At 46.6% G+C, this 15,614-nt stretch overlaps 1 protein-coding gene across 14 annotated transcripts in view; it reads left to right on the top strand.

Annotated features, from left to right (window-relative positions):
- MAB21L3 (mab-21 like 3) overlaps positions 1 to 15,531 on the top strand; it is a 40,711-nt gene extending 25,180 nt beyond the window's left edge. For 11 of the 14 annotated variants that reach the window (XM_085236905.1, XM_085236915.1, XM_085236950.1 and 8 more), the window contains one exon: positions 1,590 to 3,467. In XM_085236905.1, the coding sequence (XP_085093031.1) occupies positions 1,590 to 1,823 (234 nt within the window). In that variant the 3' untranslated portion in view covers positions 1,824 to 3,467. The other 3 variants (XR_014886689.1, XR_014886688.1, XM_085236966.1) reach the window with 3 other exon arrangements.
- The last annotated feature ends 83 nt before the right edge of the window (positions 15,532 to 15,614 follow it).

Here is a 15,614-nt window from a genome sequence, read left to right as displayed (position 1 = left end):
CTCAGTATCTGTTATAGGGGAATGATGTTCATAATCAGGAAGTCCGAAAGACCTGACTAGAAAAGCAGCACTATTTTTCTTGCTTCTGGAAACTTCACTGTAACAACTGCCTGTATATCTTGCAGAAGCAGCGATGGTGCTGATGGGAGATAACTGCTCTGCAAATCTCCAAGGAGTAGCTCTAAGTAAGCTACAGCTTGAATTCCTCACCATGTCTTTTGTTCCCTGGCAACATCAAAAAGATTTTGTGGTTATTGCAGCTATGAATAAAATTTGCTCACAATTGAGAAGCTATCTGAGAAGAAATTCCTCAATACTACAACAATTGCAAGGCCAAGTGGAGGGGGAAAACAGGCAATCTAGAAAATAATGCCTTATTTTGATTAACTTTGAAGGAGCAGAGGAATTGAAGGCTGCAGTTCAGCTGTGTCTCACAGCATCTCTTGGGGAGTCTCTTTGGGGCACCGAATTTGCAAAAGAAAATTTGAATTAAGAGAACACTAAGAAACAGAGTGGAATTCTTGCACCCAAGATCAGTGACTTTTTTGTTTTAGAAATGATTTTCAGGTTGATGAAGATGGTCAATATTACTTTTTTTGGTACAGTAACTGTAAGTACATCCAAAAAATTCTTCACAAACATAGAAAAGTCTGTAAAAATGCAATATGGGCAACATAAAAATAACATTATGAAAGCAATAATCATATGGAATTCATTTTTTAATCTATTGATTTCTCTTTTTATGCAGATAGATAGTGATAGGACAAGGGGGGATGGATTTAAACTGAAAGAGAGGAGGTTTAGGTTAGATGTTAGAAAGAAGTTCTTCACTCAGAGGGTGGTGAGGCCCAGGAAGAGGCTACCCAGAGAACCTGTGGATGCTCCACCCCAGAGGCATTCAAGGCTAGGCTTCATGGGTTCCTGGTCAGTCTTGATTTAGCGGCTGGCAACGCTACCTACAGCAAGGGGTTGGAACTAGTTGGTCTTTGAAGTCCCTTACATCCCAAGCCACTCCATGATTCTATGATATCACGTGAAATAAACTTGGAGAGAGAAGTCGTAACACATGCTGTATTGTGTCTCAGAAGCAGACAGGCAAGAGTTGCTTGGAATCCCAGTGTACCCAGAAAGAAAATCTGCGTGCATCTTCAGCACAAGTATGGCTGAAGCTAACAGCTATGCTCAAAAGATTATTATTCTCTCCTTCCTTGCACTTCTACACTTCTACACTTATATAATAGGCCATTTTCTACAACCTAAAACACCTGGCATTTCTGCAGAGGTCCCTGGCCTTTGCAAATCCTCCTTCCCTGCCTGCTCTGGCCCATCTGTGCAGGATCCTTGGTATGTCCAGTGAGGTTTGCAAGGCAAAGGAAAAGGGACAGCCAAGGAAAGGTGAAAGGGCTCTCTCTCAGGGTGTTGGTTGTGATCCCCTTGTCACAGAATCATTAATGCAGGAAGATTGCAGTACGAGGCTCTCCAATTTCCAAGACTGTCAGCCACTTACCAGCACTCAAACTGCCTTAGCAAGCTGTGTGAGCCCTTAGCAGAACCTTTAACACCTCTTCTTTCCCATCTGCTTCTTGCAGACAGTGCTATTCTGGACGTGTGAAAAATACCCACGCACCAAGGATTGGCGCTGCTTTCATGAAGCCTTCCTGAGGCTGGTGCAGAAGCTGCACAAGTGTGTGAGCCAGCACTTCCTCAAGCATTACTTTGTCAAGAACACCAATCTGCTCAAATATGCCAACACCAGTGACCTGGACGTGGTGGCCAGCAAGCTCGCTGTCTTCCTAGAGAACCCTGTCTTCTGCCTGGACTAAGGCCGAAGAAAGCTTCCTCACCTCAACTTTGAGCAGTTTCCCACTTCTTCTCATCGGTGTTCTTGTCCTTCCAGTAGGTGTTGCAGCTGGCTTTCTGAAGCAGTTGGCACTGATGGCATGAACAAAATGTCAAGATTGCAGTGGTGGGTGGAGAAAACTGATGGAAGGCATTGCTTGATGCCCAGCTGATCTAATTTGCTTTCAACAGCAACAGCTTGCCTAGAAGCTACAGCCCGTGAAACTCAACCCTGTGTCAGTCAGAGCAGCAACTGCCTTATTCTCTGCCTCCAGTCTTGTGGCGCATAAGCAGAAAAATGGTGCAAAGGAGTCTCACTCTCCTGCCTACCTGCTGTGCAACCTAGCACATGGATGGTGGCTGCCTCCTCCTTCCTCACAAAGACAGTGAGTTTAATTCATAGGATCATAGAATGGTTTGAGTTGGAAGGGACCCTAAAGATCATTCCCTGCCAACCTTGTAGGCCAACTCTGCAGAGGAGCAGAGGAACATTATTTTGGAGGTATGCCAAAGGTGGAAGCCTTCTCTGAGACAGCTTGTGATGTTTCCGCCTACAATCAAAAGGGGTCCTGCTCTTCTACAGAGATAACCCTGCCAGTAGTATTGAATAGCTCAAGGGAAGCAGGAGGAAGAATGTTGTTTTTTTTTTCTTGACTCCTCAGTTTTTTTCTCCTCCACCTTCATTTTTCTTCCTGTTACTTCAAATATATTTTTCATTGTGTTTGCCAGTTCTGTTAGAGCTATACAAACAGGGGGGCTTGGCCAGAATAGATTTCATTTGCACCCCCAGCTCCACCCAGCAGGCTGGAGGAGGAGTGGGTCTTTCCCTAGTTTGAAGCATCCATGTCTTCTGGGGTGGAGAATATTTTTTCAAGGGCTTGTAGCTCCAACATTCCCAGTGCTTTCAATATTAAGAAAAGAAAATAAGTTTTAGGGTTTCAAAAGAAATAAGTCCATTAGAAGAGGGGTGGCCAGCAGGGACAGGGAGGTGATTGTCCCCTCTACTCTGCTCTTGTGAGGCCCCATCTGGAGTACTGTGTCCAGGTCTGGAGCCCCCAGTACAAGAAAGACAGAGAGCTGTTGGAGAGGGTCCAAAAGAGAGCCAAGAAGATGATCAGGGGACTGGAGCACCTCCCCTGTGAAGACAGGCTGAGGGAGCTGGGCTTGTTCAGCTGGAGAAAAGAAGGCTGCGGGTGACCTCATTGCAGCCTTTCAGTACCTAAAGGGAGCCTACAAACAGGAGGGGAATCAACTCTTTGAAAGGATAGATAACAGCAGGACAAAGGGAAATGGTTTTAAGTTGAGGGAGGGAAGATTTAGGTTGAATGTCAGGGGGAAGTTCTTTACTGTGAGAGTGGTGAGGTGCTGGAACAGGCTGCCCAGAGAGGTTGTGGATGCCCCTTCCCTGGAGGTGTTTAAGGCCAGGTTGGATGGGGCCCTGAGCAGCCTGGTCTAGTATTGAATGCGGAGGTTGGTGGCCCTGCCTGTGGCAGGGAGGTTGGAGTTTGATGATCCTTGAGGTCCCTTCCAACCCAGGCCATTCTGTGATTCTGTGATTCTGTGAAGTGCTAGAATGAGCATAAAAAATGTTGGTTTTAATGTTATTAAATCACTGAAACTACACCAAAGTGCACTTTTTTCTTATACCTGTGAAAGAAAGTAAATAAGTACGTTCTTTGCTCAGGAAGATAAGGTAGTAGGGATGGGGTTTACAGCCCAACCCCAGGGAGCCGCTGCAATGAGTGGCCTGCAAGATGGCCATCTGTGGCAGAGCATCTCCCCCGTGTGTCAAATTGTGGTCTTACCATTCACCTTCAGCACAGTCTCTGCTTTCTGGCTTGGTTTTGTATGCAGGAGTTAACTCTTGCAGGAGTTATCTTGCATTTGGGAGCTGTGCTATATGGAAGTGTTGGTCCCAGGCTCATGACTTGTTATAGGTTCAGGAAGGATTCAGGAGAGGATGAAGACGTCCTCACCCATCCAACTTCTAGGATACAACCTAGAAGACGAGAGAAGCAGACTGATGGAGAAGAAAGAGGATGAATAGTATCTTTTTTCCCACTTGTCTGGTTTTCCCAAGTAAGCTTTTCATTTCTTGCAAAGGAATAGTAAGGGCATTTTGCAAAGGAACAGTAAGGGCATTTTGCAAAGGAATAGTAAGGGCATTTTGCAAAGGAAAAGTAGAAAGACACAATGCATCCTGAGATCTTAGACAATATTCCTTAGGCTCCTGGACAAGTAAGTGTATTGGTATTAAGTATATTTTTAGAAAAGTTGATAACCTGCAGGTGATGAAGTGTTGACCTCCTATGGAAATCAGTGTCTGGCAGGATTGTTTTAGGATAAGTCCAGTGAATGGAGCCATGTCCAGCATCAGCATCTTTTCCTCTTATTTCAGCCTGGTTTCCAGCACTAAGAAATCACCGAGTATCAAAGTGAAGAGCTTAATTCTGCTAATGTCCGTGGCCATATTTAGAGAAGATGATCTGGATATTCTTCACGTCTCCTATTCCTCAGTGGTCATTGCCTTAAAGAGCTTTTGCTTCCTCATCCCTCACTCAATAAAGGAGGTCTTCTTCCAGAGTTAATGCTTCAGCCTTGGGGAGAAGGGCCAGGCGGGATCTCAGTTGTGTGGCCCTTTTTGTGCTGTTTTCCTGCATCAGATCCCACCCCTGGGAATGCCCTCCAAGTTGCTTTTCCACTAGTAAACGTGTTGCATGGAACTGTTTCGAACAGGTAACTCCTCTTGCTAAACCTTTGTGCTCTGGGCTTACTTATAAAAGGAGCATGAGTGGCAATCTCTTGATGGCACAGCTTAAAGCACGGCTTCCCTGTTCCTGGTGAGCAGAGCCGTTCCTGTACCTTCCATCTAAGGAGCACAGAGATGTCAGTCTGCCAAGCAGAGTCAGAGGGCTGTGACTAGAAAGTAACGTCTCCTGATGTATCTTGATTTGTGTTGTGGTTGTAGTGTGTAGATTCTGAAGCTGGAAGTGAAAAACCATCCAAAACTCTTTATCTCAAATTTGATATTTTACAGCACCGATGCATGTCTCCATTTGGGCTTAGTGGAAGATACGACCTTCCACTGTAGCCAGGGGCAGAAGGTGTTTCAGTGGTGGTATCCTACCCTGGCTGCAGCTGTGCATCAAGGTCCTCAGCTGCTGCAGCTCACAGCCAGGTATGAAATGGCATCATTTGCAGAGGTACAGGATGGAAACACTGTTGCTCTGCCCCAGCCTCTTTAGCTGCCAGGAATGAATCAGCAAAGCCAGCAAGTGAGCCCAGAGAGATGGAGCCCTGCTTGGAGCCAGGTCTGACAACTTTTTTCTTTTTGCTTGCTGCAGGAAATTCCATTGTGACTATTTAAAACAGTAGCTGCAGTGCTACTGACCACAAAGCACAGAACCATCCCTAGCTTTTTCTCCAGAACAGCAAGTCACAGCCACTAATTAAGGGTGAGGAAAAAGGCTTTCAAGGAAGAATTAGTATAAAAATTAGGAGCTGAATATAAGGAATAATTTAATCTGAGGGATGGGTGGGGAGAATGATATATACTATCACCTAGTATAAGTCAGGTTGTGGGAATGTTTTTGTGTGGTGGTGATGATGGAAGAGATGTCTATTTTAAATGTCTTTTCCAAATGTAGCTGTTGCATCTTTTTATCACAGTAAGCTTTCTGCAAGCAGTTTTTCATTTATGCTAATTATAAACTCAGGGCCTTACTCTACAGTCTTCATCTCAAGAAGGATATAGCAATGTGGCTTGGCTACAGAATGCAGAGACCATTCTCCTTCTCCTTCTCCCTTTTTAAAATTAGTTTCTGGAGTACTTGCTGGCTCCCACAGGCACTATCGGGGAAAGAAGGAAAACTCCCGTCTTGACAGGACGAGGGATGTTTTCTGCACCGGTGTGTGCTGGGAGCCTCCAACAGACCCAGGGCATTCTCAGCACTCGCCACGGGAACTCTGCTCCCTCCAGCGGAAACCTCGATAGGAAATCTGTTGCTCCGTTACAAAGGAAAACCGTGCAAAACTAAAACTTTTACACTGCAGTTAAGTCACTAGAGGGCAATCTCGCTCTCAAAAACGCACATCTCACACTCAGGATCTTGCTCTCAGAATCGGGATCCCATTCGTTTTCATTGGGCTGAAAAGCAAATGATCCCAATAAATCCAATTCTAAATCCCGTTGCCAAAAAGGAGGAAAGGCAAGGGACTAAAGGTGTGCCTTCTAATAAGTAGCAAGGCTCAGTTAGAAGAAAGTAAGTCCGTAAATTCTGGGAACCATTCCAAGGGAGAGAATACGGATTTATTGCTTTCTGCAGCAGGGGATGGGCTGGCAGCAATTGCCAGCAGCCTTGTTTCAGGGACAGCATCAACAGGTAGAGAGCAGGAGGGTGCTGGGAAGGAGACAGCTACCACCCCACCTCTCTGTCCATGGGGCTGGGCTATGCACCTGCTGATGAGCCAACAACCATGGCTTCAGCTCCTTGGCAACTCCCTCTTTCTCTCCTTTTTCTGCCCCAAGAATTATGTTCTCCAAGCATAGCTTTCTGATGCCATTCTGTCAGCTCGGGTGATCAGTTCTGACTTTGCATCACCTCTCCTTGACGTCATAGGTACCACGTGTGCACAGTGCCCAGTACAGACCCTGTCCTCATGCTCCTCCTTGAGTTGAGTGACACTGAAGTCAGACTACCTTGCAAACTGTGTTCCTGGTGGAGCAGCCCTGCCCCTCTGGCATGGAGAGTTATAGATGCTATAACAAGCTAATTCTGCCTGCTCAGTAGATGTTTCCCTCTCCACGAATGCTAGGGTTGCTGTTTTTAAGGATAAACATTGCTTTTTCATAGAGTCATAGATTGGCTTGGGTTGGAAGGGACCTCAAAGGCCATCTAGTTCAATGCCCTGCCACGGGCAGGGCTATCACTCACCAGGTCAGACTGCCCAGTACCCAATCCAGCCTGGCCTTGAACACTTCCAGGAAAAAGGCACCCAAATCTTCTCTGGGCAGCCTGTGCCAGTGCTTTTCTCATGATGCAGGTGTTAGTCCGTTGTGCTCCAGGCAACACCTTTTGGTCAGAGCTTGGCTTTGAAGGCAACCCCTGATGGGTGATGAGGAGCACACAGATCTTACTGGCACCAAGACTGTTGAGAGACTGCAGGATATGTTTTCCACAGAAAAGATTCCCTAGCATCCCCTAGCAATCTCACAAATAAAAATCACAAGGAAACATACCAAGGAAAGAATTAATCAGACTGAGAGGCTTTATAGTGATTAGAAGAAAGAATGGCATCTTCTCATCATCCAGCTCTCCTGAATGGTGATAATTACCATTTGCACAATTCTGGTATGTGCCAGTTAGAGTTTTCTGGATTAAAATGCTAAGTGTATTCTTGTTTCTTTTCTTAGAGAAGCTACTCTTGGACTTGGGCACCTGCACAGGTCAACAGCTCAAAGAAATGTACTTCTTCCTGCCAGCAAGACAGTGCTTTGCATTGTGGGGTCATCTACAGCCTGACTCCAAGCTAGGAACCAGTTGCCTCTGGCTCATCACTTATTTGCTCTTGCCTTGGAGGAGATGGGTACCATTTGTACTGCAACAAACCAGGCAGCAAAATTTCTTCTGCTGCAGCTTCAGGTAACCTTAGACCCATGCTGCTTCTGCAGCAACATCTGGGTCATGTCCCCTGCAGTGCCACTGCAGTGCCAATACAGCACCAGCATGGCTGGTAATGATATGAAAAGACAATGCCAATCAGAAGACTTTTTTAAAATACTTCTAGCAAAAAGAATTTTTAAGGAAATGAACATGGATTCCTGTTGATCCCCTTTTAAGCAGGTGAGAAAACCAGATTAATAGTGATCTCATCAGTCACTGAATCCCATCATCTGCTCTTTCTGATCCTTATCTGCAAATGAACCAAGAGCTGTTTCAAAGGCCTCCAGATACTCAGCCCCTGCTCCTTCAGCAGACAGTTTCAGGCCTGCACAGATCATTGGCAGCTTTCTTTGAACTTTCAGTCCAAATTCATTCAACAGCCAGCATTGTGGTTTTGCACCAATACAGACTCAAGATGCCATTCTTCCTCCATAGAGTTTGCTGTCCGTACAACCATCAGAGGGATAATCATAATCTCCCTTGTTTTAGCAAACCATGACCAGATATGCTAACTCCTGTGGTCCCTTTTTCTCTGCTAAAATCTGTGTTCCAATCTTGCTGCGCTCCGTTTTCAAGCTCACCTGAGTGGGAATAACTGGGGTGCTTTGCAGAGTTCTAGATGAGGTGTCTTCAGCACCTCCTGTAGTGACACGCCACTTAAACATGGGATGTGCTACATCGGTTAGTACTGTGCTGAAAAGAACACCAAAGGGTCAAGTTCCCTTAAAGCATAACTGCAGCTTCAATGGAGGAGCAGCTATCGTCAATGATTTCCTTATTAAACCAGGTTAGGTTAGTTGAAAGGCAGGCCATGGTCCAGTTGTCTTTGAAGTGAACCAAATTTCCAAGGCTATGAGCCAGCCGCTTCATCATCTCTGTGAGCCTTGAGCTCTGGCCAGAATTAATCTCTCTGTCCCAGCCTGTTCCTCTGTGTCCTCCCCAACCCAGCAGTCTCAGGGCTATGCTTCTTCCCCATGTCTTCTCAATCTACTCATGGACATCATCCTTCCTTGCAACACCCGTCTGGCTTCCTATGCCCAGCTGAGGAGTTTGGCTATTTTCTAGCTGTGTCATTAAAATATTGCAAGCTGGAGAGGCAAGAGATCAGTGACCAGAGCTAATGGCAGCAAAAAGGATTAAATGAACAATAGGTCTTGAGCGTAATTTATGAATGCCATTAGCTGCTGAGAGGGAATTACGTTATGACTGCAGTTCTGAGGGGGAAGGGTGGTTCTTATCTGGCAGGAAGGAAAAAAAAAAGTGTATGACTGCATTTGGATTAACAAACAATGTTAATATTAATTTACCTTGGGCTGTTACATTTAGATTGGGTCTAATAACAGCCGAACAAACATTTCCTGTATCTTGCCTTGGACACCTGTGGCCAGTGAGTGTTGTGTTGGTACCCTGGGGCTGCAGCCATGCAGCATACACTGCCCCGCCTAGCAGAGCATGGTTCTCCATCAAAACTCATGCAGAATGCAAATTGTCCAGTGCAGTGGTCTGCATTGATCAGGAGGACATCAGTTAGAGGAGTGTTTGGCTGGAGTCCCACAACCCAAGGATGGCACGGAACTAACCGCTCCCTCGTCTGAAGTAGCATCTCCCTGCTTTGTTTCATAATCAATACAGCATCTCATTAAATTGCTTAGCTTGGCATCTGAGACCATCTGTCATCACGTGATGCGAGGGATCCTAATCAGATTAAACCTCAGGATCATATTGTGGAGAGAGGGATTAGGCTGGGGAATAAAGCAAAAGCAATTTTGTGTGACAGTGCAGTGGCCTCTCCTTGGGTTGATGTACTGGGGATTTATTTCACCAGCCCCCAGCTCACCCCTGAGCAGAAGAAGTTCAGTACTGTTGAAGGAAATACAGTCCAGCATGGGGTTGGCTCATTCTGCTTTTCTTCCCAAATGGGACTAGAAGTGAGGGTTTGCCTGGGGAAGGAAAACCCAGGGGATGTAGGGGCTGCCAAGAGCCAAAGCCATGCGTGCAGTGAAGCAGTACTTCTGGGCGGGGGATGCCCTGGGCACTGGCTGCTTAGTGCTGGAGCTAAAGCCAATTACGGGGGTAAAATCTGTACAGAGCACGGCTTTTTCTCAGGGAAACTCCGAGTTCAGAGGAAGTGCAAGCATTCTCATAGTCACATGCATGCCCCATCACCACTAGTGAAATCAGTGGGAATCTATAAATACACTCACTTGCAAAATGGGGCAAAGCTGACTCCTATCCCAAAAGAAGTAAACAGCTGTCAAAAAAGCAGAGATAATGTGTACATAAATTTTTTACAACTGTACCTAAGACAATTGTAAGCTCTGTTCTTTCACTCCCTGTTACTTGTCCTGGAGATACACTTAATGAATAATATATCCTTTCATCAGCTTGATCCTCTGCTGAGATATGGTGCCATTTTCCTTCCCCTTTGTCTGCTCTCCATTCCCAGGAGACTAGGTAGTCTAGGGCAGGAGCCTGGCATAGGAAGGATCTTCGTTTTCATTGTACTTCCTGAAGCTTAACACAATACAAACCCATAGAATAATTTCAGAATAAGGGCAAGAGAGGGGCAAGGGCAGCAACCTTGCTCCTGCTGGCTGAGCTTCCTGGGTACAGCAGTGTTCTGTAGCCAGGGGAAAGCAGCTCTGTGACCTCAGAAGCTCCATGACACCACATGCTTCCAGCAGCATTCCTGCTGACAAAGGAACAAAGGCATCGCAGGCTTTGCCACAGGTTTTAATGAGATCATATGCAATATGGATACGATAGATAATGAACATAGCGATCTGAAACACAGGCTACATTTCCCTCCCTCACTCTCTATGCGCATACAGGTACCGTGTATTAGGAGCAGAGCCCATGTTCCTTTTGCCTGTGCCCCATGCTGTCAGTGAGGCTGCAGATCCTATAAGCAGGGCAGGGCATGAGGTGGAGGAGGCCAACCCAGTGGAAGGCCTCTGAACGCCTGCTGACTTTCTCAGACAAAATAGCCTGCCTCCGGGCACTCTCTGTTCCTGCATTAAAGGCTCTTAAGGCATTGATCCTGCAATAGCCCCCAGCACCAAGAGGCCCTGGTCTTTGTCACGTTCATGGGATCGCAGCGTGGTTGCTTTTGTTTGCTAGGATTTAATGAGAGCACAGATTTTCCAGGCAAAAGGAAGGATCACATCTCTGTTTAGATTATTTGATTTCTGTCTTTTACTGAGGAAACCACAGCAAAGGCTGCTCTTGGTGCTCTCAGACTGGATCTCTTTGAAACCTCACCTCACAATCAAAATAAGAAAACAGAAAGCAATGCTTCAATAAATAGTCACTGTTTACATCCCAAATCCATGCAGTTTATGAAAAACATGCTAGCATCCAGAACTGGTGTCTGCTTACTGAGCTCTGCTTAACACATGGTTAGTAAACAGGAGGGCACCAGGGTCTGTGTTTTTCTGAACAGGAAATGTCTCAAAATCAAGAAATTTTGGCAAAACTCCATAGTTCTCATGCAACATAAAGCAGCACAGGGAGAGCCCTGGCACCCAATTCCCCTTTAGCCTGTGCCCAAACACTGCAGGCATGCCTTTTGGAGGGATTGATCTGGTATCACAGAATGACAGAATAGGCCAGGTTGGAAGGGACCTCAAGGATCATCAAACTCCAACCACCCTGCCACAGGCAGGGCCACCATATTTAATACTAGACCAGGCTGCCCAGGGCCCCATCCAGTCTGGCCTTGAACACCTCCAGGGATGGGGCATCCACAACCTCTCTGGGCAGCCTGTTCCAGCACCTCACCACTCTCACAGTAAAGAACTTCTGCCTAAATCTTCCCTCCTTCAACTTAAAACCATTTCCCCTTGTCCTGCTGTTATCTATCCTTTCAAAGAGTTGATTCCCCTCCTGTTTGTAGGCTCCCTTTAGGTCCTGGTAATGGTGTGCCCAAACTGCCTGTGTTGAGCCTAGGGGGAAATTTTGCACAGAACTCCAAAGAGGTACATTCCTTTCTCTTCTCACAGAGAGACAAATCTGTAAGGAAAACTGATATGTACCAAATTCTGGGGCTTAGTAGACAGAAACCTAATATTAGCTCAGCAACTTTTAACACTAACATGGCTATGTGGGAACAGTAGACTGGTTCTTACCTGTGTACAATGGACACAAATCGATCTAAAAATCACTCTGTAAGAGGCTGTAGCTATTGATTTTTTTCTTTTTTCAGCAGTCTGCTTTTACAAGCTGGAAAAGCCCTGTAACAAAATCCTCGTCAAATGGGACATGAGTGCCAGAAACATACTTGAAATGTTTGGGATATAAGGTACAAGCTGGTACACTAGGAGAAGATAACCATTAAAATCACCTCTTTTTCTTCCTTCCATTTCAAAGAATTACAGAATCATGAAGGTTGGAAAAGACCACTAAGATCATCTAGTCCAACCATCAAATTATCCCTGCCTTGCCCACTAACCACATCCCTCAGTGCCACATCTACATGTTTCCTGAACACCTCCATGGACAGTGACTTTATCACCTCCCTGGGCAGCTGTGCCACTGCCTCACCACCTTTTTCTGAGAAGAATTTTTTCCTAATATCCAGTATGATCATTGAAAAAGACCAGTAAGATCATCTAGTTCAACCGTCATCCCCAAAAGCATTCCCAGACCCTCTACTCCCTGGCTATACTCAGTCAGGCTGGTTGTGTTTGGCTGCATAGTGGCAAAAGGGTGGCTTGTCCAAGGGGCAGAGGGTGGGAGAGGCTGCCCTTGCTGCCTGCTGGGCTTTGCTGACCTAAGAAACTCATCTCTGAGCCTGCGGCTGCTCCTGACTGCAGAAAAGCTGCTGCTGCTGATCGTGACACTGTGCTGCTCTCTCTGCTGCTATTTGATATTCTTAATGGATATGGGTTTCTATATTTGTCTGTTTGTTTGTTTATATCCTCCCCGGTGATTACAGATGCATCTCCTGTCAATTTGCAGGGCCATGCCTGCACAACAGATAGCATTTCTTATGCTTTGGATGTATAGAGGCTGTTCCAAAAGTAATGCCTCCTGTTTATTTCTATGGAAACTAACTATGACAGATACAAAAAGTACAACAACAGTATTTGATAGAGCAAATTCTCAGCTAAAAAAAAGCACTATTTTTCAGCACTGTCACCACCATTAGCTGTGCACTTTCACCCATGATAAAAAGCAGAGGTGCCCCACTGCCGCTATTGCCACTGCTAGAACGCACCATCCACCACCTCACTGTGCTGACATCCACTGTTTGATCTCCATAAACATTCAGCAAGTGTCAATAACTGTCAGTGGAGGCCATTTTTTTCTGCATAGAGTAATTCAGTGATACCCCTTTGCTTTATCTGCACTTCCACACCAGACATCATTCTGTCATAATTCCCCTCTGCTGCCATCTGTCACATGGCAACAAGACATAATGGAATATTGGTGAGTAGGTTCATCCTCTACTGCCATACCACCAACATCCACTTCTGATGTCATGGGCCAAAATAATAAATTACGAGGCATTACTTTTGGAGACGCCTCCGTTATTATATTTCATTGCTTTCTGGCTGTAAATGCAAGATCAACACGAGGGGAGCATCATCTCTGCTGCTGCCCCGACCTCAGCTGTCCTGTAACAGGGCAGGAGTGACTGACTGAAGTGATGGCATTTCTCAGACGGACCTGAACTGTGCCGCATTTACAAGTTTTTCTTCTCTAACCCAGACAGACAGCTGTAGTATTGGGCCTGCTGTCAGCTGTCTGCCCAGAGACACAGCAGCAGTGTCTGCTGCATCTGGGTACGCTGCTGTCCTTCATAGTGATGGCTCCAGCAGCTCCAGCTCTGCCCAAGCCTTCCAGGAAAGGTCCTCACTCCTTCCTCCCTCCTTCTCCTCCTGCACTCCCTGACCTGGAAAAATCTAGTGTCTGGGGAGGGGACCAGCTGCTCCTCCCTGTCGCTGCAGGCTGGTGCCCCACAGCCATGTATTTTAATGTAATACAAAGCTGCATGGTTGTTGTCATTGTTCTTCCCTTTTGCCACCTGCTTTGATCCAAGCCTAATTTTTCTTCTGCGCTAGCAGTGCCAAGGTGAACAGGCAGGCTTTCCCTTTGCAACAAGCACACTGGGTGCCCCCTATCCCTCTGCTGCCTGTGTCCCTCCTTGGCCAAGAACACAGTGTACCTGCTGGGTGCTGCACCTCTGCTCTGCCTGCACTGTTCTCTTCCTCAATCCAGCACTGAAACTCCGCTCCCTCCCCCCTCATTTAAATGAGCGTGTTAGATTTATTGGGCAATGGAAACTTTCCATTGCAAATGACTCAAATTACGTTGGAAACTGGAATATTTCTCAGCAGCCTTTCACGCTGCTCTCTCTACTCTCCAGAACAGCTTCCAAACCCGCTGAGAAGTAAGGGAGAGGGGGGCCACAAATTTTGCTACCCTTTCCCAAGACCCCAGCACAGCCTCCAGCTTGCAACCCCCTTCTGCCAGTATGGGGTCTGGATGCAGCCAGGTACATGAGCCTCCATTGCTCCTCCTCACGCCAGGTTTTTGTCTGGCCGATGAGGCAAACTGGCTCTGTCTTGTCACTGAGTGCTTCCTTAATGCTGTAATCAGATCCGCCAAGTCTAAATTCCATCCTGTGCCCAGAGAGCAGTGCAGGAGGAAATGGGGTGCCCCAGCCCAGAGCAGTTTGGGGTGATGCTGTCTGAAACCTCATCTGTCTAAAAGAGTGTGCCTATAAATGGAATTATTTCAGAGCAGGGGAAAAGCATTCACCCTCCTTCCACACGTGGTGTTACTTAGGGCAGAGTGATTAACATTCAAACACCATTTGCATCCCAATTAATCGCTGGGCGAGGGCAGGCCCCGTGGCAGCAGGTCAGCCTGGCTCTGCCTCAGGGACTTGTGAGGCCTACGTGCCTGCAGTGCAGCCAGGCACACTGCTCCCAATGTGACTCCTCGGTGGCACCGTGGACACCGCCAAGCCTGGGATGGCAGCCAGGTGCCCATAGGAACCTTCCCGTACTCCACAGCACAGCCCCACAGCATGTTGCTTTCAGACGCAGGCTGCTGCAGAAGATGCTCATGGCTGGCGGCCAAGCCAGCCTCAGGGAGCCCAGAGCACTTGGCCTCTGGCTGATTGACACAATGACTCACATCACCCCATTTTTTCCCAAGAACAAGAGGCGTCGCCGAGGCTGAGTCACTTGGGCCCCAGCAGTTTTATGCAAAGTGTGAGGAGCCATCTTGGCTCTGTCCCCAGTGGGAGCACAGCCGGCAGCCAAGGCTGGCGGGGTGGGACCAGCAGCAGTTCTATGCAGCATCACGCTGGCACACCGCCTGCTGCAGCACGGCTTGAGGCTCAGTGCTGAAGGAGAGATGGAGATGACCCCTCCATGCCCTCTGGGGGCTGGATTTCCACCATGACGAATGTGGAGCGGGAGGCTTCTGGATGAAATGCTGCTTTGCTGCAGTTCTGCAGGGAGATAGAGAACAAGCTGCACCTTTTAATTTTCTCTCTCCCATCTCCAGTATGTTTGTTGTGCTCCCCTCAGTCTGAATCCCTCTCTCTTTCTGCTTCCCACCAGGGTTTTGTTTGTGTTACCTACAGGGAAACTCATAAATCCAGGTTATACCCCTCTGTTCTCGCTTGATAGCGATAATTTCTCCAAACAAATTCTTTGATTTATACTCTTTTGTACATCAAACCTCTGTCAACAATCGTAATTACATGTAAATCGCTTCCGTGGTTTTCATATCAAATATTACTTCTCCAAACCCTAAACAGAAGGGGAGAGACTTTGCTCTTCGCTTCCACCAGGACTGAAACCTGAAGGTGCAGGTGGCTGCTGACGGGCAGCAAAGCCCCAGATCTTGCAGCCATGCAATTATGAAAAATACGCTGTTTTCATTTAAAAATAATAAAATACTTTTCCAGCCCTGGGCTGTGTGGGGGTGAAATGTGAAAAAAACAAGCCTACAACCTCACATTTCTCAAACTAAGCAGCAAATAAAAACCCTTACAGTTTTCTTTCTAAAAGCCGTGATTTTTTTTTAGCCATCTTCATGATTCTTTGGAATCTCGCACAGATTTTTTTTCTTCCCCAAAAGCTGAAGAGTTGG

This window comes from Meleagris gallopavo, chromosome 1 (assembly GCF_905368555.1).
Source record: "Meleagris gallopavo chromosome 1, MGAL_WU_HG_1.1, whole genome shotgun sequence".
NCBI lineage: Eukaryota > Metazoa > Chordata > Aves > Galliformes > Phasianidae > Meleagris > Meleagris gallopavo.
Note: the sequence above shows the minus strand (reverse complement) of the source record. Positions and strands in the feature narration are given on the sequence as shown.